At 40.9% G+C, this 21,867-nt stretch overlaps 1 protein-coding gene across 2 annotated transcripts in view; it reads right to left on the bottom strand.

Annotated features, from left to right (window-relative positions):
- SMAP1 (small ArfGAP 1) overlaps positions 1-21,867 on the bottom strand; it is an 89,994-nt gene that overhangs the window by 52,589 nt on the left and 15,538 nt on the right. The window contains exons 2-6 of one of the 2 annotated variants that reach the window (XM_084826889.1): positions 9,360-9,493; positions 7,758-7,843; positions 6,380-6,455; positions 1,621-1,698; positions 865-945 (exon numbers count right to left, since the gene is read on the bottom strand). In XM_084826889.1, coding sequence (XP_084683015.1) covers positions 865-945; positions 1,621-1,698; positions 6,380-6,455; positions 7,758-7,843; positions 9,360-9,493 — 455 coding nt within the window. The remainder of the gene's footprint in view (positions 1-864; positions 946-1,620; positions 1,699-6,379; positions 6,456-7,757; positions 7,844-9,359; positions 9,494-21,867) is intronic. The other variant, XM_084826890.1, reaches the window with a different exon arrangement.

The following is a 21,867-nucleotide window of genomic DNA, read 5'->3' as shown; positions in this document are numbered from 1 at the left end:
GGGACTAAATTGAAATACTGATCTCAATTTACCTAGTCTTTGACAGCAAGTCCTCAATAGTATTATTCTTAATTATATGTTTTGGATATGAAAAACTCAAGTAATGAAATAGCCACCATTCCACAAGGACTCTCTGCTACCGAGTTATCTCTTTCAGTAGTAAAATGTGTCTTATTTCACAGCTTAGGAAGGGAAACAAAGCACCTTTATCTATCAATAGCACCAACGTAGCAAAACAAAGAGAAGCTCCACATTAAAGCACATCTTTCATTAAAGAAAAGTGTCTCAGGCCTCACTTTATTCCTGTAACTTGAACTAAACACACGGCTTTGATCAAATGAGTACACAAGCACAGGTCACAAAATAGGGCTGTTTCATCCCTCCACTATCTGCTAGTATATTTCTTTGTATAAGGTCAAAGCAATAACTAACTGCCTCTGGGCATTCCTGGCCTCTACCAAACTAAAACAATAATTGGCAACAGTTGGCTATGTAGGACATGATTTAAAACAGATTTGGACCTCTTCTATATTGTCATGTTATGCAAGCCAAGATCCCTCTTATTAAAAGAAACAGCAAATCATTCTCCTTTCCAGATAACCTGTGCCAGCTATTATTAGCACAAAAGGCAGCTGGAAGAAGGCAACCTAAGAAATTAAGAGTAGAAGTTTCTTTTTCTTGTGGGTACATCTGATTTCCAGAGGAGATTTCCATGCGATTCATGCTGTGAGGCAGAACTGTCATATTTAAGCTTTCACAATTACTCAAACAACTTATATTTCATGTGTTTGAAGCATACGTTTTAATAACAAAGAGCAACATAGGCTTTACGATATCTGTTGTTAAGAGAAAAACTGCTCTTACTTTTTCAACTCCTAAGCATTTCAAAGGTTTTTCTGGTTCTCGGTCTTTCTTTTTCTCTTCCTTCTTCTTTTCCTTTTCCTTCTGTGGGGAAGATGTTCAGTCAGCAGTTATTACATGTAATGCTCATTTAAAATATCAACAGCCATATCTTCATAGAGGATAATTTGAATTAGTATTTCCAAAATCCTCCCATTGAGAAATGTAGAGTCACACTACGTTTTCATGTTTTTGCTTCAGACTTATACATTGCCATTATCAACACTGGCAAGTATACCACCTACTGCAAGTAATGAGGGCAGACTAGTGACCAGTGGAACCAGTCCTTTTCAAAAATAATTGCCAACAATAGCCAAGAATTCGCTAACTGGTTAGAAAGATGCTATCTACACAGGTGAGATTGTCAATACATTTTTAGGCAATCTAAGACACAGCTATGAAAGAAACAGAAACCTGGCTTTTATACAGACATGTGGAGAAGTACCAAAGGGTCTTTATTTTATCATAAAATAGTATTGCAAAGAAATGGAATACTGAAATAACTACATACACCCCATGGTGGACTATGAAATTTCAGCTGGATGGTTCCCTTCAGGAAGAGCGGGACAATAGTGCTTGTGGTTTAGCTTAAAATGCTTGCTGTCTCCCTAGTGATAAATCATGGTGCTGGCCTAGATAATGTATTGCACGTTATCACTTAATCAAATATGGAAAGCATCAGCACCCAAAGACAACATGCACACTAGAAAGACAGGATACCTCTAGTTTGCTTTTCTCAGCAGCAGCTTGCAGAGAAGGAGAGGATGCCAGAGGCTGAGCAGCATCAGAGGAAGACATCTGTACAAAGCAGATGAAAGATGAGAAAAGACACCAAGGCAGATTTAACTAACAGACTAACAGAACAGCCATCAGTGTATTATATTGCTCCCTATTTATCTCAGAAGATACAGGTGAAATGTAGAAAAGACAGGACAGAAAGAGACGAAACAAGCCATTTAAAAAAAAATAATAATGGATGTTGAGGACTACATGTTTAGGCCAACTTTGATACTGAAAACATAAAATATAGATTGCATTCCATGGGAGATGAATGAGCTTCAGGTAGGTCTTCTGCATTTCAACTGCTCTACTTAATCGCAGGTTGCAAAAACTAACTATTGTGCAGAATAGACCACACAGTCATTTAGCCCTTCATCTTTTTGAAATTTACTAGAGCTATTTTTAAAGCTTGAAAAATGATCAGGTAATAGTGAATGCTTTATGGATGAACTCACTGGAATATAAAATAAGAAATGAACTTGGATAAGATCATATCACAAGCACAAGGGAAAATAATTAAGTTTCATTCATTGTTCGGTTTTATCCAGCATGACTGTTGAAATATTAATGCCCTGAAGCTGAAAAAGAACACTGTCCCATAGGGACAGGGAAGGAGGTGAAGGCGCCTTTGTTCTTGCTCATTCTTACAGAACTATTTATTTTAAGAATAAAGCAAAATAACTCAAAACTCTAATTAAATGTATAACTTTCAAATAAAGCCCTCCATTTGGAAACAGCCAAGGAAAAAAACATGTTAATAAGGAAGAGCCTTCCACCAATAAACCCCGAGGCATATTATAATGCAGTTTATATAGTCTTGTGAACATCTCTACATACAACTGCAATCAGCAGGGTACTTTCAACTATACCAACAGTATTATTTGGTCTGTATATGAACAAATGCAACTATCACATGAAAATGAGTTTTATTTAGAAGTGTTTTCAGGAATGTTCATACTTTCCTAATGTGTAGTCATGATCAGAAGGCTTGAGAAAGCCCGTTGTCTTGTGAGTAGCAATAAGCTTTTCAGTTCCTATGAGTAGGAATTTAGGAGTGCAGAAACTCCTTTGGTAGTATCCAACAAAGGCTGTGCAGGCACAGCCAGCCTTGCTGGCCCCAGTCGGTGTGCGGCCTCTACCGTGCACGGCTGCGCTATAGTGCTCCTGGAGACAAGTCCAGATGTGAGCAAAAACACTGGTTTCTGGAAGGGGCAGGTCGCTCCCTTTCCAGAAACTAGCATTTTCACTGGGCGTACGCACAGCCCCTGTTGGATAATAATACCCCATGTTCCCAAGCTTTACAATAAGGATCAGAAAATAGGTAAGTCAGCTTCAGAGCCACCTCTTCCTGCCACCATGCCCTCACCATATTGCATTTATATATTCATTTCATTTCTATACTACCCAATAGTCAAAGCTCTCTGAGCAGTTCACAACAATACACAGATAAAAGCAGCATAAAATAATTAAAATATACAAAATTTAAAACAATTTAAACAGCTAAAAACAATTACAACAGAATACTGGACACATTCAGACAGCAGGCATAAATGCCCCATCATATGCCATGAAATGCCTGGGAGTACAGGACAGTCGTAACCTGGCACCAAAAAAGATGACAGTGTTGGCACAAGGAGGGCCTCAATGGTGAGCTCATTTCACAGTTGGGGGGCCACCACTGAGGAGGCCGTCTCCCTTGTTGCCACCCTCCAAGTCTTCCTCGGAAGGAACACGTGGAAGAAGGCCCCAAATATTGAGCATTTGCTCAATCCCCACTACAACTCCCACCTCTTCTTGTTCTGTGCCTCCCACTCCACTCACAGAATTGTAGCAGCACCAGAAGATACGATATAGGGGACAGAAACTTAAAGTGTGAAATCTTGTGGCTCTTACTATTTTCCCTTACTGGTAAACAACATTGCTTCATACCTTATTCCCCATCCCCAACATGGCAAGTCTGCTCTATGAAAACTGATTATGTAGTAGCTCCAAAGCCTTATACCAACAGCGGACAATGCATTTACACAGCTTCATTGGACTGGGCAAAGACTGGTCACTGCGTCAGAAAAACTAAAGCACTGCGCAGCTGTGCCAGCTCCTGCTTCTGGTGCTGAAACTGTGATGTAAACGGATGGAGGAAGCTAGACTGCGCTGAGTCAGAGCATTAGTCCTGCAGCCCAGTACTGGATCTACGCTGACTGGCACTGGCTCTCCATATTGTCAGGTTGAAGTTTTCCCTCGGCTTGCTATGAGAGATCCTTGAAGCATGCTCTCTACCACTAAGCAATGGCCCTTCCAATCTATATTACGGTCACCAGCTGCTGACATTACTAAGAAGTGCCACTAAGTGAGACGTGATGTTACAAGTTCTGCTGGCAGCACTTCTCTGCAACATCTGAAACTGAAATGCTTCAGTAAACAACTTCACGCAGGCCAACACAAGACGTTGCACCACCCAAGGCGGGCGGACCCTCCTCCAACAGCACTTCTTTTGTGCCACTGTGTTAGTGGCAGCAGAGTGGGCAATCTTGCCCATCAATACGTAACTGAGGGGCCCTTACACAGAGTGAGGCACAGTAGGTGAGATGGCCACAGAGATTGCCTGTGCCACCATTTTTTTTGGTTGCCATGGGGGCAAATAAGGTTTAAAGTAATTTCTAGAGGGGTAGCTAGTACATTTCTTAGTCTTAAGGTACCACAAGTCTCTTGGTTGTTTAAGGTAACTTTATATTAAACTCACTGTCCCTCCTGAGCCACTGCCTGACCATTTCATTCCTACTCTGAATTGTTACTCTATACTCTATATGCTTTGATTATAAACTAGTTTTAATATTTATAAAAAGAAAAAAGTCCAATCTAGTAGAAAGCCTGATGCAGAAATGTGACATCCTATTGTTGGCAGAAGAATCTCCACAAAATCCCAAGCAACAGTGGTTTATTTATTACATTTATATCCCAACTTTTTTCCTCCTTAAGGAACCCAAGGCGGCATACATAATCCTCCTTCTCTCCATTTTATCCTCACAACAAGAACTCTGTGAGGTAGGTTGTGCTGAGAGTCTGTGACTGGCTCAAAATCACCCAGTGAGCTTCATGGCCGAGTGGGGACTACAGCCCAGATCTCCCAACTCCCAGTCCAACACTCTAGCCACTACACCACTGGTTGGTAAAGGCATCTCCATAAAAACCCCTGAGAGTTACAACATCCCTTTCAATCAGACAGGTGGAGAAAATGTTCTTTTATTCACACATCGAGTCAACCTCTTGCAAAAAAGCTTAGAGCAAATAAGGGTGCAATCCTATGTGGAGAGGCGGCCACCTCTGAACTCGGAGGTGACTGCCTATTCAATGCAAGGCAGAAGGAGCATATTGGGGATCTTCTTCTCCGCACTCCAGCTGCCCTGCATTTGCAGCTACATGGCCAATTTCAGCTGTTTAGCCACAGGACATCGGAGTGCGGGGTGGGGAGGCCAGGCGATACATAGGAAGCATTGTATCGGCACTTCTGCAGTCCCTGCCCCCAGGAACACCCCCTGTTGCCTCACTCCATGCTGCTCTTCCAAGTGCAGAGCCTGGGGATGATCTGCACTGCCTACGAGGTGGCAGGGGCGGGGGCAGGGACACAGTTCTCTGAGAACCAACCTCAGAGCATGAGCTCCAAGGTCAGTTCCCGGAAACCAACCAATCCTATGGCCATCTAGTCGCTGACTAGTGGCTATAGGATTGTGCCCTAAATGTGGTTAACATAGTAGGTAAAAGGTAACAGTTAACTTATAGCATTCATTGCCGTGAGAATAGATCTAGCTGACTAGATCAAACAGCTTTCAAAGGATTAGACAAATTCATGAAGGTTAGGTTTAGCAACGGCCATTAGCCACAACAGACAAGCTCCATATTAAAAAGCAGTATACCTCCAATTACAATGCTCAACTGTGCATTTGGATGGCCACCATGATAGTATGCTGGACTAGATGAAATGTTGTTTGATCCACCGCAATTTTTGTTTCAGCCAATTATGTTTCAGCTAATTATTTTACGTGCCCAGGTTTCTTTCAGCAACGGGTCTGATAAGTTATGAATGAACACCTCAGTTACTCCATACTTAACTTCAAAGTCACAAATCTTTGACAGGTTGTTTGCAACTAAATTCCTATTTGTTCTCCCTAACAGATCCTCTGTTTTACAATATTCCTATATGTACTTGCCCAGACATTCCTGTCCTTTTACTTCGGCAAGAGACCAAAGTCCAGCCTCTTGTGCTCTTGTACTTTTGTTCCCCTTCATCACTTCTTATTCTCTGCTGTACTCTACTCCAAATCCTACCATCCTCTGCCTTGACGGTCTCCAGAGCTGGAACCTAGAAATCCTGTCTCTGACTGCGTATTGTTTGAGTTAGCAAAGGTCCAATTTGCAGGAAAACTGCAGTTTTAGCTTGGAATTTACAGCTGAGTCCTCACTCAATTATATCCTTAATTAACAATCAATTAAAAGTCATTAACACCAATTGTATAATTAGTGCTTTTGTACAAAAAATCTTTGTTAAGATATGGTCAGTCCTGTAGTATACATTAAGTATGTCTATATATGTACCTCTTATTAGAGGTACTTAACACCATTTTATAGTATGTATAATATAACTATTTCTCTACATGCACACATTAAAAAGAAGTTTAGAAGAGAATAATTGTTACTTGCTTACACTGGTGACATGAACTGCATTTTTGTCATAATATTTTTTCTTCTCATATTTATCCCTGATGAAGAATTCCACAGCTCTGAGATCAAATAACTTAAGGAAAAGAAAGGAAATAGACCAAACTAAAGAGGGTTTACAGTACAGAACACTTAATTCCTAGTTTACATTCTAGGTAAGAGCTCTAAAGCTAGAACTGAACTGCTGTAAGTATTAGCACACACACACATTAAATTTTAATTAATATTTTAGCAAGGTCTCATTCAGTACTTGATATCTTATAGTCACCTCATGATACCTTCATCATTCTAGCATAAATTATTTTTAACTCCATATCAAAATGCATGTGAGAAACACTTGTACTATGATGACTGGCAAGCAGGAAAAAACCTCTCTTTAATTTTCACCCAACGTTTCTAGTTCAAGCCTAAACCAAAAAGGGGGGGAGCTATTTTCTTGACTAATACAGTCTCACCAGCACTGGCTGCTATCCACAGTTAATACTTCCCTACTCGCTATCAAAGGACTAGGAGAAGTTTTTTTAAAAAAATAACTGTTCTCATAGTTCCTGCTGGCAATGAACGCTCCAGGTATGTTCAGAAGCCTTCATTACAGAGAGCTTGAACTCAGAACTTCATTACAGGGATCCTGAAGAGCCCTTGGCTTTAGTAAGCTCTCTTGTCTCCCCCTCAATTTTAGAAAGTTCGGGGAAATGCGAGATTAGGGGGCAAAGGAGGGCACAAAACCATTACAAACCATGCTGAAATTTAGTTGGGCTTGGTTAAAGCCATAACAGCTCGGGAATTTTCTGAACTGGGACAGTTAGTTTCTAAATCCTCCTTTTCCAAAATTAATCATCATCACTCACTCTAATATGGTTTTAATATGCTAGCTTTGGCTCTTCATCCTCCATTTATTCAATACCAGCACTGAGCCAGACACACCATGGGAGTGATTTGGTCCTTTCCCCAAAGACTAATCTACGTTACATTGACAGGGATGTGAGATATATCAAAGGCTGCCCTCTCAGAGATAGAGGAAGAAGTCACATGGGTATATTTCTTATTTTCAATTTCTCTCACTACTAGAAGTTAATATATTTACTAAACTGAACCCTTATCAGAATATTTCCCCTATATCCAATGCTATTTAACAATTTGTTACCTCTGAGTGTTATTTTCTGAAATAAACTAAAAATTATCCCCCAGTTCATTGGAAACCAACTGTCCAGATTTTTGTTTTATTCCTTTTCAACTCTTAATACTTAAATTTACCTGCTGCAAAGCATGTATCCCTGTTAAAATCCTTATCATGTACTGAATACATTGTATAATGCCTACAAATACTCCAGCCTTCTCCCAGTATGGCAAAGAACAAAGGATACTGATCTGTTTGAGGTCTTCGAAAATTCTCTGGTAGATTAGCTTCATACAGTAACCTTGCCTTGGTATTTCCCATCTCCTGCATGCACTAAAAGGAATGACAGAAGGGGGAAAAAGTCATTGAAAGTTTTAATCCTTAAGTGAACGTATTTTAACATATAGCTGTTGCAATCCTAACCACGTTTATGTAAATATAATTACTATCAAGATCAATGGGACTTACTTTGAGAAATCGCCTATAAGCCTCTTAAAATGTGTAAATATTCAAGCTATGACTTTCACAGCTGTGGATGACTCCCCTTCTCCCCAATATCACAGGAGTCTGATTTTAAACCTTTTCTTGATAACATGGCATTATATTGTATGAAAACAGAAATACCTACAGGCTTTGTATGCTTTCTGCAGGACAGAAAAAGTCATAAATGTTGAAAAACCCAAAGGCAAGAATCTTGACTAGTTTCTTACTGCACCTTGCAGAAATATTATTTCAGAGTTCAACACTGTTACAAGTGGCAGCTGAGATTACGAAGTCCAAGATTTAAAACATATTTTATCAGAAGGCAGCAAGTTTGTTGGTGTTTTGTCAGTTCCCTTTTACTGGAATGTCCTTTTATAGCAGAGCACTATTTTAGGCATAAACAATATGAATATTAAACTGTAGATTGAGTTTAACCTGAGAGGGCGCCTCCACAAGAAAATGAAGTATTTCCAAATAATAGTAGGGTTTAGGCATGACTGTATTGTGGGATGATATGAATTCGTTTTAACAAGCTGCACATAAATTTGTTTTGTTGAAGCAGGGTTATATACTGCTGCAAACACAATGTTACATTCTAATAGTTGCTTCTTCTAGGATGAGATTATAAGGTTCTTCTGAGTGATGAGAATGGGACACCCTAGTTCAAAATGTTTCAGCTACCTTAATTTATAGGGCTAGTTCAAATATACTGGTAAACCTTGGTTGGCGGTTGGCAAGCTAGAACAACCCCAGTAAAGGCTTTGGCTTGCATGCTCACCTTTCTTCCTCCCAGGCAGCTGGGAGGATGACTTCAGCAGAACTTAATATCACTTCCCCAAACCTTGGCTTGCAAGGCTGCATACAAACTAGAGACCATGGTTTAAAACAAAGTCTTATCAGTTTCCAAGTAAGTTGTTTGAGTATTTTGAAATACAGAAAGTATTAGCAAGTCTTTGCAAGATATGAGTGGAAAAAGACAAGTGTGTAAGAGGATATAGATAATGGGTGAAAGTACTTTTGCAGATGTACGTGATAATAATGCTTCAAAGGCTTTACATTTACAGAACGGTTTGTTTTAATAGCTGGAAGCACTTTCAAGCAGTCTTCAAGAGGCAATCATGTTATGAGAAGCAGACATAAGGAGTACTGAAATCCACAAGGGAAGCAGACATGGTAGCTACTGCTGCGGCATAGTGCACTCCAGACTAGAATGCCTACAGCTAGTCAAATACTGGCTTTCTTTTCTTTTTATTTAAAGTTCTTTTATGATGAGGAAGAGCAATCTATTTTATCAATTTTGCTTTCAAAGTCAACTTTCCAGAAGGCCCCACCAGCCCTGCCACAATACAGGTATGTAGTTTTTCACCTGTATTTGTTCTGGTGTCCATTGGTCCAAGTTGACAGATTTGACTCTGGATATATGAACCCCCAGATTTCGATGTATTCCAGCACATCTGATACAAATAAAGACACCTGTGTTCCAGGACGCCCATCGTGGACCTAAAGAAAATAAATTAAGATTAAATTACTGCAAGATCTTTCAAGGTTTATAAGTAAACATTGTTTCAGGTATGGAAAACACAACCATGTTTTCAGCCTTCATAGCTGAAGACCACTAGCCTCACAGCCCATTTGCACATATTCTTGCTTATTATATATACAGTAGACCTTTGCCTTTACTTTCAAGATAGTTGCCCACTTGCATGGCATCACAAGTTGCTTTTCAAACTTTGAAGGGGGGGGCTACTTTATTTCAAGAGCACCCCCATGCAGCCCACTGAATCAGAGCCAAAGTCTTGAATGCATATCTATACACTATAGATAGAGCAATGTTTCCAGAAATGAAGCTAAAAGCAGCACGTATAAATGTGTATTAATTTCTCTATTTCAGGCCAGGGAGATCTAATTATTTGAATTTCTATCCTATCCCACACAAAATGCTACCACAAACATGAAGTTCAAGTAGTGTCAGTGTATACTAGCACCAGCCTCAAATGTGGTTAATACTAACCAATGTTTTGAAATCAGCTTCAAGCCCTCATTTCAAGTCATGATTAACAGAAACCCTGGTGAGCCTTACCTATGGTAAAGACTGGTGCAAGTCTTAGCCATAGTTAAGGCCTATTGGGGAAAGGTGAGAATTCATATAGAATTGAAGAGGAGTCATTGAAGGAAGAATGCCATGCTTTTGTTCTGTCACCAATCCCTTAGCCATAGCTAAGGAATGGCGACATGTAACATCTCCACTGGCTCAACATGATTTGGATTGGACTTTATCCCAGCCATCTCTTAATGTACACATATATGGGCAAAGATAATGGGTAGTTTCACACAATGAAACTCAATGATACTCACTCAAGGTTGAGTATGAGCTGAGTGTAGGTTGTCGTTGAACTATGGGTTGCTGTTGAAACATGGGTGGTTGTGTTGTGTGAACCCAATTGTGCTAAGAAACCATGGTTTGTTAACTACAAACAACACACAGTTCACAATCCAACAACCATGGGTTACGTTGTTCGTGGTTAACAAACCATGATGTGTTGGTGTGGCTGGGTTTATACAACACAACCACCCATGGTGCAATGACAACCCACACTCAATCCATACTTAACCTCGAGTGTGGGTTGTTGTGTTGTGTGAACCCAGTCATGTGAGTTGGGAGATCACTGTTACTATCCAATCTATATATGTCAGCCTGTTTTGAAAATATTCTTCTTTGAAGTGTGGGTGCTATAGCTAACTCGCATGGGACTCTCTCTTTCCTCCTCTCTCTTTCTGAACTTCTGCATATAGGCAGCACTTATATCATCTATCATTTTTCGCAGTAATCATCTATGCAATTATGGGGAACATATCAGCTAAGAAGAACGAAGTGGCAAGGCTCAATCTTGTTTTGATACAAAACTACAGCCAGCCATCTGTCAATGTTTCTAAAAAGACACACATCTAGAGAATAGTATAACAAAAACTATGCTCACTTCCTCCAAAAATGACAACCTTGCTTTCCCACACATCCGACTTTATGATACATTAAGAGCAGCTTCTACTTCAAAGACAGAATTTATTTTATCAAGTGGCACCCCAAGATTGATTTGATTTAAATCAAATTGATTTAAGTCATGATTTAAATTGCTTCTCTGAAGGACTCAATTTTAATGCTAAGCAATTATTTTGAATTGTTTCAGATTAATTTTCATCAAAAATGGGAAGATAATTTGGTCATTTTGGTACTAAAGTAGAACAAACTTGTGCAGTCATTCAGGAGATGAACCAGCTCCAAATGTTTAATTAATCATGATATTTTTGTCACGATATACCAGAATCACCACCATCAAACAGGCTTTGAAATTGTCTTACCTAATCAGATTGTTGAAGACGACAACCAACCAGAAGAATAAACATCAACAAAAACGCACATGGATTTTTGTGAAGGATACATGCAGGAGACATTTCCTCAGGAGTCAGGACTGCATGAATATGTTCAGTTCACTTTTGGTTTCACTTTCTATTCCCCTCCCTTATCCTTTGCATTTATATTCAGACTCCTCCTCCTCCAGTTCTACTCTATCTCCCCAAATTCTCTATTCATTGACCTTCTCTATCTTTGCATAGAGAGAGGCAAGTCTTTGAAAGAATGAAAGAGAGCATGCACTGCTGTACATTCTGCAGTGCAGAATAGGACAGATCAGGTTCTCTCCCATCTCCATAAACTGCTAACATATTCATAGAATATAATTAGAAGTTGTATAATTAGTATTCATGATGATATCTTTGACCTAGGCTCTTCTTTATCTCTTAGTCAGAACTGGATGATATTTGTAGCCATAGTTGCCCATAGGAAGGTATTACACGTGCCAAATTTCAGATTACTATGGTGCAGTGGTCTCTGTACTGCACACCTTTATATTTTGATTGTTTTTAAAGGGAACAGCTGATACCTTTTTTATTTCTTGGTAGAATTGGTTGAAATTGCAGGGGTTTTGTGCAAGAGCAACCTTGCCATTTCTCCCTATGTTCCTTGTGAACCGGTGTTCTGAGAATGGCAGACAAACTAGAAGTGGTCCTAAATAAGAAAACTGCAAAGTTTCAGAAGGATAGGTGAAGTGGTTCATATGGAAAGGGAGTCCTCAATTTTGGGGTGGGGGAATGACTTGCTTCCTGTTCCCTCCCCATGTGCTATTTTGACAATCTGTGTGAAAATGGCACACATCACAGTGGTGTCCTCAGGCAAGAAACCGACAAAACTTCAGAAAGATAGGTGCAGGGGCTAGAGAGATATTATTAAAAACCAGCTTAAGGCTCTTTCATAGTTAAGCGTGGTGGTATTGAAAGAATGGCTAACTCATGATCCCACCCTGGCCCTGCCCTGTTGTGTCTTAGGCAGGCAGCTCAACCCACAAAACAGAGGGAACTTTAGGAGAAAAGCTAAATAATAATTAAATAAATATTATACATTATAATTAAGTGCTCATGTAAAGCAAACTGTACTGAACGAAACCAGGAACAAAAGGAGAATGGAACCAAAATGATGGGAGTGCAACAAAATGTTTTTTTCAAAATTCAATAGGGGGAAAGAAGAACTAAGATGTGGTGAACTGCGTGGTGAGAAAGCAAAGCAAGTAACACAAACCAAAATGGGGAAATCACACATATGAGAAAAACTGTATAACAGGAACTAAATACAAATTATTAGGGGTGCAATCCTATTGGGATAGGTGGCCACCTCCAAACTTGGAGGTGACCGCCTATCCAATGCAGGGCCAGAGCAGCGCGGAGGGAATCATCCCCTCTGCGCTTCAGCCGCCCTGCATTCACATCTAGACAGCCATTTCAGCCGTTTCGCTGTGGGAATTCGGAACGGGGGAGGGGCAGATGCCGGACAACGCATAGGAAACATCAGAACAGCACTTCCGCCCTCAGGAACGCCCCGTTTTCACCACTCCGTGTTCCTCTTACAAGCATGGAGCACAAGGCCTATGAGGCAGCACAGGAGGCAGTGGAGATTGGTTCTCAGGGAACCAACCTGAGAAGGCAGGCTCCGAGGTCGGTTCCCGGAGAACCGACCTATCTTATAGCTGTCTAGCCACTGACTAGCAGCCACAGGATTGCACCCTTAATTTTTTTTTTCCTAGCTAGAGGAATGGAAAATGGGTTCACTACTTAATTCTACACAGACAACAACAAAGAATGATTGAGAAATCAAAGGATATCTCAAAGACAAAGATTTTATAGGAAAATGTCTGTGAGAAGGATTGAGTTGAAGAAATCATGAACAAACAAAACCTGAAGCCAAGCAACTCTACTGCAATTTTATTTATTTAAAATTATTTTAGGCCACTTTTAGGGATAAAACTTTATCAAGGCAGCATACAGAATAAAAGCCATACAAAATATACAAATAAGCAATAAATATACAATAGAATACTTTAAAAATTATTAAAAAAACAATTACAACGATTACAACAAATTGCACCTCAACAGACAAGAATCTATCATTTCACTTCTTACTCCAAAGCTGCTACGCTGTCAAACTCAGAGAAAACAGAAGACAGTAAGAAATACGCAAAGGAACTCAATTCCTCCCGCAAAGCACAGTGATTGGAGCCCATGATAAAACATGCCCTATATGGCTATAAGGTGGACCTGTCACTCAACTACACTCCCTCCCTCCTACTCCCATTCAGTATTTTAGAGGAACAAAACTAATAAATGTATCTGCAGGAGACGTAAATCTCCATGTCTCCAAAACATGAGTTGAGTAATGAAGGCTCATTTGGCTCCGGTTCTACTGCCTTTGGAGGGAAGCACCAGAACCAGACTGAAGTAGCCCAATTCTGCTCAGGCTTCAAGCTTCCTCTGAATTCAATGCACATCCCTAGGAAGGACTGTTTTAACATACTGCACTAGAGCTTTACATGAGAAATGAACTAAATCCAAGTATGTTTTTCTATTTGCACAGCCTCTTCACAAACAGAAGCATGAGATCCATTATCGAACTTCACTAAGTGAACTCTAGCACAACTGCGTGCAGAAAAGCACTAGCAGCTATTTTCCTTCCAACCCAATGAGAGGTCAGCTAAACACAAGACTGTAATTGGACTTTTTTATTCATTTCCAAACATTACATCATATGCTTGAACAAAAAAGTTATCACTGTATCATGGTTTTCTGTGATAGGAAGGTTTAAACTGTTGCGTGCTTTGATTACAAGAAATGAAAATATATTAAAATAGAACCTATTTTAAAAAAACAAGTATTTAATGCAATATATTATATTCTTGTATTCTGCTAGCAGACAACATTCCTGGCTGCCACTATAAATCCTCTTTCTCCAATCCAAGGATTGCCTAATGTTTATTCGTAAGGAAGTCCTTAAAATAGGCGATTGTTCCACTGAACTATACCTAAACTTGGGTTAGGGAAGAGGGAATTGATAACAGAGATCAAGAACGAAAATATGATATATAAGTTGTATTTCAAAGTGTTAATTGCAAGGGACTTGCTTCTAAGAATGTTTAGGACTAATCAAGGAACTTGTAGAGAAGAATTTCCAAACCCAAGCCAACTAGTTAAAGGGATAATATCACTTGCAACCCTGTTTTTTCACTTCTGAGCCTCACTTCCTATGACAGTACTTTTCCTTAAAGTGACAAGAACATTTTCTACAGTATTACTACATGTAGGATGCTATGAACTTAGTCTGAAATTTCAACTGACATAAAAATGACCCACTTTCAGACTTCTCAAATATCCCTACAAATTTCAGTTTGATTATCTGTTGTAAAGCTTTCCTGTACAATTCTAATATCTGTCAGCGAGCAGTGCACAAGCATCTTTATGTATAAGATATGGACTGGCTCACTGTTTTGCAAATGACTGGTTGTCAACACAATAAAAATGAACTGATATATAAGATATGAAACATATCTTGTTTCATATGGTGCATGTAAAGAAAGTGAAAAAATAGGAACACCATAGAAGCAGGTCACTTCTCTGTAGTTCAGGTTATCTTTATTACATTTTAATAGATGTTTTTATCCATAGGATGAAAATTATAGCAAAGTGCATCTTTCTTTACACACAGCTTATTACATCTCTTCCAATAAATGCAGCCATTAAACAGCTTTCTTTGGCATTAGCCTATCCCAGGGAGTTCAGTAACTCTTCTGCTCTTCATTACAGCCATTCTTATCTGACATTCAAATAACTGCAGCTCAAAACAGAGCAAACAAGATGCTTAGCTTAACAAGTTTATTCACTTGGATTAACAGCTCCATCTAGTGGTATAGTGAATTTGTGCACCTAAACAGCAAGCAAATCTGCCCTTTAGAAGTCACCATACAGTTCTTCCTGAAGCATCTTTTGGAAAACATAAGTAGCCTCAATTATTTAATTTTCTTCCTGACAACGCTGAACATTATATAGCCTTTATGTAAAAGTTATTATTCCTTTTTAGATGCACAAAAGTATCAAGTTCCTATGGAATTATTATATTATTTGTTATTTGTATTGCGTCCTTGCAGGGCTTTGTCACAGTTTGTCATCTTTTCATTTGCAGTTGTTAGGAGCACAATACAATCCTGTGAGGTCTCTTGAAATCATAGTTTTGAAAGTTGCTGACCTTATGAGGGCATGCTTATTATCCTGCAGGAACAGTGAATCTTCATAACACTAACCCAGATGCATTAAAACACACACACACACACACACAACAGCACCATGCAGCATCACAGAGTAACACATCTCAAAGAAAAGCAGTTTACTGTAAGTAGCAACGATCTCCCCTGTCTTATCCAAGACCTGCTAGCGTTGCCTATAAATGTGATACCGTGACAAGAAAGTATGACACTCACAAACCCCCCCACAGATTTCTATAGCTGAAGATCTCTGCTATCTCATTATAAAATGAAAACAAGCACCCCAAAGTTTATTTAAAAATATACATAGCAATTTGTATGGCTATAAGATAGTTAACTGTTAACTATTTGTAGGATATTATTGGAAGATACTATTTGTCCATAAATATTTCAATAAAAACCTAACAAAAACACTCCAGTAAAATCCGTGGGCTACAGAACTTTGACAGGGCTTTCAATTTATCTTGAAATACCTGTATGATATCCAATGGAACTTTTTCCTCTCCTCGCCCCTGTAGCCCCCCAGCTGCCAAAAATCTGCTCCAGAGGGTCCCCACCACAACTCTCCGGAGCAGACTTTGAGGGTGCATAGTGCTGCAGGGGGAAATCTCCCCCTTCCCCATTGTGCTGACAGAAGCAATTCCATCTGCAGATGACATTAATTGGGTATTATTCAAATAGCATGCTGCTGCGAAACTCTGCCACAATGGCTTGTACACAGGTATTCTGTAGTTTGTATTTGTTGGTATCACCCCAGCACCTTGTCTTATATGTCCAACTACTGAAGAGACACAGCTTCAAATGGACTGGAATAGCTCTTCGTTTGATATACCAAAGTGTTCAAAGTTACACAGCTGTCACAGCTGTACCCTGTGGGTAGTATCCAATGTTAGTCCTATGTAGAGTAGGCCCACTGAAATGAATGAGAATTCAGTCAGCCACAACTAACTTAAGTCTCATTCATTTCAAGGTGTCTACTCTACATAGGACTAACACTGGATACTAACCATTGTGCCTGCCCTGTCTGAGTGAAGCCATGGCCGCTGGCACTCCTAGGTTTAGCCTTTGCCATTGTAGCCCCCTGATGAAGGCATACGCCCGCTCCAGTCCCGAGGGGAGCTGCCCCAGAGCAAGGGGAAGGGGGAAAGTGTATGTTCGTCAGATTACTCCCCACTGTGTCAACTGGAAAGCTATGATTAGTTAGGGAAATCTGCCACCTAATGACTGAAGATGGTACTTCAGACTTCAAGTGCATGGACATATTTACATTAATTTATGAGTTTTAACAACCAAATAACCCCAAGGCACACACCCCTATGGTCCACTTAGTATGCATGCCAAGTTTCAGGTGTCTAGGCTTCATGGTCTTGGAGCTGTGATACAGAAAGACACCCATCATCCTTTATTACAAATAGAGACTGTGTTTGGGGAAATCTGGATGAGTAAGAGACCTGTGGCAGCTAGGAGCAAAAGTATCCCAATGGCAGTATGCTAGACTATCTTTGCTGTAATAGAAATTCAGGGTCTGTATATCCTCCACCCTGAATAAGAGGAGTTGCCCGTTTGCAAAAAGGAAAGTATAGGAACCAGATAAATGCAAATGTCTTCCTGACCTCTAACTCACCAATCTAAAGTTGGCCAATATAAAGCCTTGGCAGTAAATGTGATCCAATCCTGAAGCATCCTCACCTCAAGGTAAATCAGAAGTTAAATCACCACCTGGGCATCCATTGTGATCCCTTTGTTCAAAGCATTTCTATTTAATGGAGTCTTGGAAGGATGGCTTTTATAATGCTGTTCCACATAATAAGGCCTACTGATTTGGAGATAGATTTTTTGGTTGGTGGCTACATGGGAGGGCTCACAACTCTGACATCTACGCTCCGGAACCTATGGGGCAACCATATCTCACAATGGGGCTGTTAGGATTGTCAGCTCAGTGGTTTCATAGAATCGTAGAATAGTAGGGTTGGAAGGGGCCTACAAGGCCATCGAGTCCAACCGCCTGCTCAATGCAGGAATCCAAGACAGAGCATCCCTGACAGATGGCTGTCCAGCCTCGTCTTGAATGCCTCCAGTGTGGGTCAGCCCACCACCTCCCTAGGTAATTGGTTCCACTGTCATATTGCTCTAACAGTCAGGAAGTTTTTCCTGATGTTCAGCCGGAATCTGCCTTCCTGTAACTTGAGCCCATTATTCCGTGTCCTGCATTCTGGGATGATGGAGAAGAGATCCTGGCCTTCCTCTCTGTGACAACCTTTCAAGTACTTGAAGAGCGCTATCATATCTCCCCTCAGTCTTCTCTTCTCAAGGCTAAACATGCCCAATTTTTTCAGTCTCTCTTCATAGGGTTTTTTTCCAGTCCCCTGATCATCTTTGTTGCCCTCCTCTGAACCCTCTCCAGCTTGTCTGCATCCTTCTTAAAGTGCGGTGCCCAGAACTGGACAAGTACTCCAGATGAGGCCTAACCAGTGCTGAGTAGAGGGGGACTAATACTTCCTGGGATTTGAGAAGATCCCATTGATAAGCACTCTTTGCTTATCTCAGTTCTGTAGACAACTGTGGATCCACCAGATCGTTGTTTCATCTAGCCCACTTTGAGCTAGTTTGCTCATCAGGATATCATGGGACACTCTGTCAAAAGCTTTGCTGAAGTCGAGGTATATTATGTCCACAGCATTCCCACAGTCCGCAAGGGAGGCTACCTGATCAAAAAACGAGATCAGATTCGTCTGGCAGGATTTGTTCTTGACAAATCCATGTTGGCTTCGAGTCATCACTGCATTGTTTTCAAGGTGCTTCCAGATGGATTGCTTTATGATCTGCTCCAGAATTTTCCCAGGGATTGATGTCAGACTGACTGGTCTGTAGTTCCCAGGTTCCTCCTTTTTACCCTTTTTGAAGATAGGGACAACATTAGCCCTCCTCCAGTCATCTGGCACTTCCCCCGTCCTCCATGATTTCTCAAAGAGAATAGACAGTGGTTCTGAGAGTTCTTCTGCCAGTTCCTTTATTACTCTAGGGTGCAGTTCATCTGGCCCTGGGGATTTTAACTCATTCAAAGTAATTAGGGGTTCCTTGACCATATGCCTATCGATCTCAAGCTGCAATCCTGTCCCTTCAGCCGGTACTTCGCCTTTGCCAGGGGGGTCATAGACCCTCTTTTGGGGGAAGACTGAGCCAAAGTAGGAATTGAGCACCTCTGCCTTTTCTTTGTCATCTGTTATCGTTTTGCCATCCTTCATCCTAGCTGAATCACCATTTCCTTCCTCTGTCTTTTACTATGCACATAGCTGAAGAAAGCTTTTTTGTTGCTTTTAGCATCCCTCGCTAACCTCAGCTCATTCTCAGCTTTAGCCTTCCTGATGCCATCCCTGCATTTCTGTGCTACCTGCCTGTACTCCTCCTTTGTTGCTTGGCCTTCCTTCCACTTCTTATATGTGTGCTTTTTTAATTTCAGGTCATCTCTAAGCTTTTTGTGAAGCCACATTGGCTTCTTCTGTTGTCTTCCACCGTCTTTTCTTGTTGGAATTGTTTGTCATTGTGCCTTGAGAATTTCCTTTTTTAAAAACTCCCACCCATCTTGGACTCCTTTTCTTGTTAAGAGTCACTTGCCATGGGACCTTGCTTATCATTGTTCTGAATTTATTAAAATTGGCTTTCCTAAAATCCAGGGTATGCGTTTGGCTACATTCGGCTTTTGCTTCCCTTAGAACCATGAACTCAAGTATAACATGGCTGCTTTCCCCCAGAGTTCCTGTAACTGCTACTTTATCCACTAAGTCATCTCTGTTGGATAGGATCAAGTCAAGGATAGCTGATCCTCTAGTTCCTTCCTCTACTTTCTGTAGGAGGAAGTTATCCGCCACACAAGTCAGGAATTTCACAGAGGGGCCATGTTTTGCAGAATTTGTCTCCCAACAAATATTGGGGAAATTGAAGTCCCCCATTACTACTGCATCATGCTTCCTTGAAACATTGGCTATTTGCTTTTCAAAAGTTTCATCCTCGTCTTCTCCTTGGTTGGGTGGCTGGTAGTAGACTCCGACCACCAGGTTCCTTTTATTCTTTGCTCCATTTATTTTGATCCAGACGCTCTCGATGGGGCTACCAAGCTCATCCTCCTGTATTTCTGTGCAGAGATATGTATTTTTCACATATAGTGCAACCCCACCTCCCTTTCTGTTCCTCCTGTTCTTTTTGAACAAGTTATATCCTTCAATTGCTGTATTCCAGTCATGAGTATCATCCCACCAAGTCTCAGTTACACCTATCAAGTCATAGTTTCTCTCCTGTATTAAGAGTTCAAGTTCATTCTGTTTGTTTCCCATATTCTGGGCATTAGTGTATAGACATCGAAGACCATGTACTTCATGATCTGGCTTTCTTCCTACATGTTTGTGAAGACTATTATTGGGCGCTGTTAGAGCTTTTCTCTCTGTTGCAGTGCATGCGCCTTCGTCCATTGTTACCCTCAACTTTACGTCTCCCTTCCCCACGGGATTCAGTTTAAAGCTCTCCTGATAAAATTCTTCATGCTATGGCCAAACACATTCTTCCCAGCCCTTGTGAGGTGCAAGCCGTCCCTTGCCAACTGTCCATCTTCCAGGAAGTATAGCCTGTGGTTATAGCCTGTGGTCCCAGAATCCAAATCTCTCTCATCAGCACCACCTTCGTAGCCAGTCATTCACCCAGAGTATTTTTCTTTCCCTTTCTATCCCTCTTCTAACTACTGGAAGGATGGATGAGAAAACTATCTTGGCCCCAAAGTTCTTGAGTTCCCTTCCCAAAGCTTCAAAGTCTAATGTGATTTCTTCATAGCTCCGCTTGGCGGTATCATTTGTTCCCACATGGATGAGAAGAAAGGGATACCTGTCAGTGGGCTTTATGAGTGCAGGCAACCCTTCAGTCATGTCTCTAATCCATCCTCCCGGGAGACAGCATACCTTGCGAGTCCATGGGTCTTTGCGACATACTTGAGTTTCGATCCCATGCAGCAAGGAGTCTCCCACTACTCTTCTCTTCTTCTTGTTGTAGGCCTTGGTTTCATCGCCTCTGCTTGACTGACCTTCAGCCTCTTGCTCACTCTCTTGCAGGTTCCCCTGTAATTCTTCCTCTGCAGGCTGTCCTCCAGTCTCATCCTCAAGTACCTGGAAACAGTTCCATAGCTCCACTGCTTCCACTGGTGTACAGTGGCTTCTAGTTCTTCTGCTCCTAACTGTCACCCTTTTCCAAGGAGTAGCCTCTATCACATTTTTCCTCTCCTCAGCACTTCCCACTTCTGCCTCAGCTTGCTGTTGTTCTTCAAGCTTCTGGTCTTCACTTTGCTGCTATAGTTCCACCGTTCTGTCCAAAAACTCTTTGTGTCCTCTTATTCCCTGGGGGGTCGACACTCGCCGCTCCAGTCCTCTTACTTTTTCTTCCAGCAGTGTGATCAACTTGCACCTGTTGCACATGTAGGCCATGTTGTTCTCAGGCAAGAAAATGAACATTGCACACACCTTGCAGGTCACCACCACTGGAGAGTCTTTTCCTTCCATAGCCTCTATTCCCTTTTTGTGTCTAGCGTTCTGATTGTTTCTCCCAGTGGCTGAGTTAAGAGCAAAAGGCATTGTTTTACAGGGTCTCAAGCTGGGTGCCTCAAACTCTTAGCTAGCTTCCCTTCCTTGCTTCTGTTCCCTAAGTTCCCTTGCCCCTCTCCATATTTGTTATTTTCTTTAGGCACGTCAGGATCCAAGGAGACTTTGTTTTGGGACTCTCCATTCCAAATTCTATTTTGGAACTGCATTCCACATTCTGTGGGGCTCTGGGGTCCCTAACAATGACTTAGCCAACCAGTCTCCCCATCACTGCCAGTATCAACCTGGTCTGAATGGGACCAAAGGTGATTCCCCCATTGTATGGTCCAAAGACTAATCAATACAAGGGAGCAGCTCAGTCAGAGTGGCTTTAAATGCTATCAGGGAGCACTGCCCTCCACCCCAAAAAAGTTCTCTGTCCCTGATCCATGTGAAGATACAATTGATGCAGTAAGAACTGTGGAAAAACATGTTTAAATGCACCTAATATTCAATATGTTAAGCAATAAAAATGTGCAAAAGAGCAAAATGTTACTCTAATAAAAGGGCCTTGTTCCTACAGAGAAAAAGTCTCAGGTCTACCAACACCCATGTCCAGCTGTGTCAGATTGTTAATACTATCAACATGACACGCAGTCACTTCTCAGAATGCTTTTTA

This window comes from Heloderma suspectum, chromosome 1 (assembly GCF_057233095.1).
Source record: "Heloderma suspectum isolate Gila_16-S chromosome 1, 16-S_ref, whole genome shotgun sequence".
Lineage (NCBI taxonomy): Eukaryota > Metazoa > Chordata > Lepidosauria > Squamata > Helodermatidae > Heloderma > Heloderma suspectum.
The sequence above is the reverse complement of the archived record's forward strand: the minus strand, read 5'-3'. Positions and strand labels throughout refer to the sequence as shown.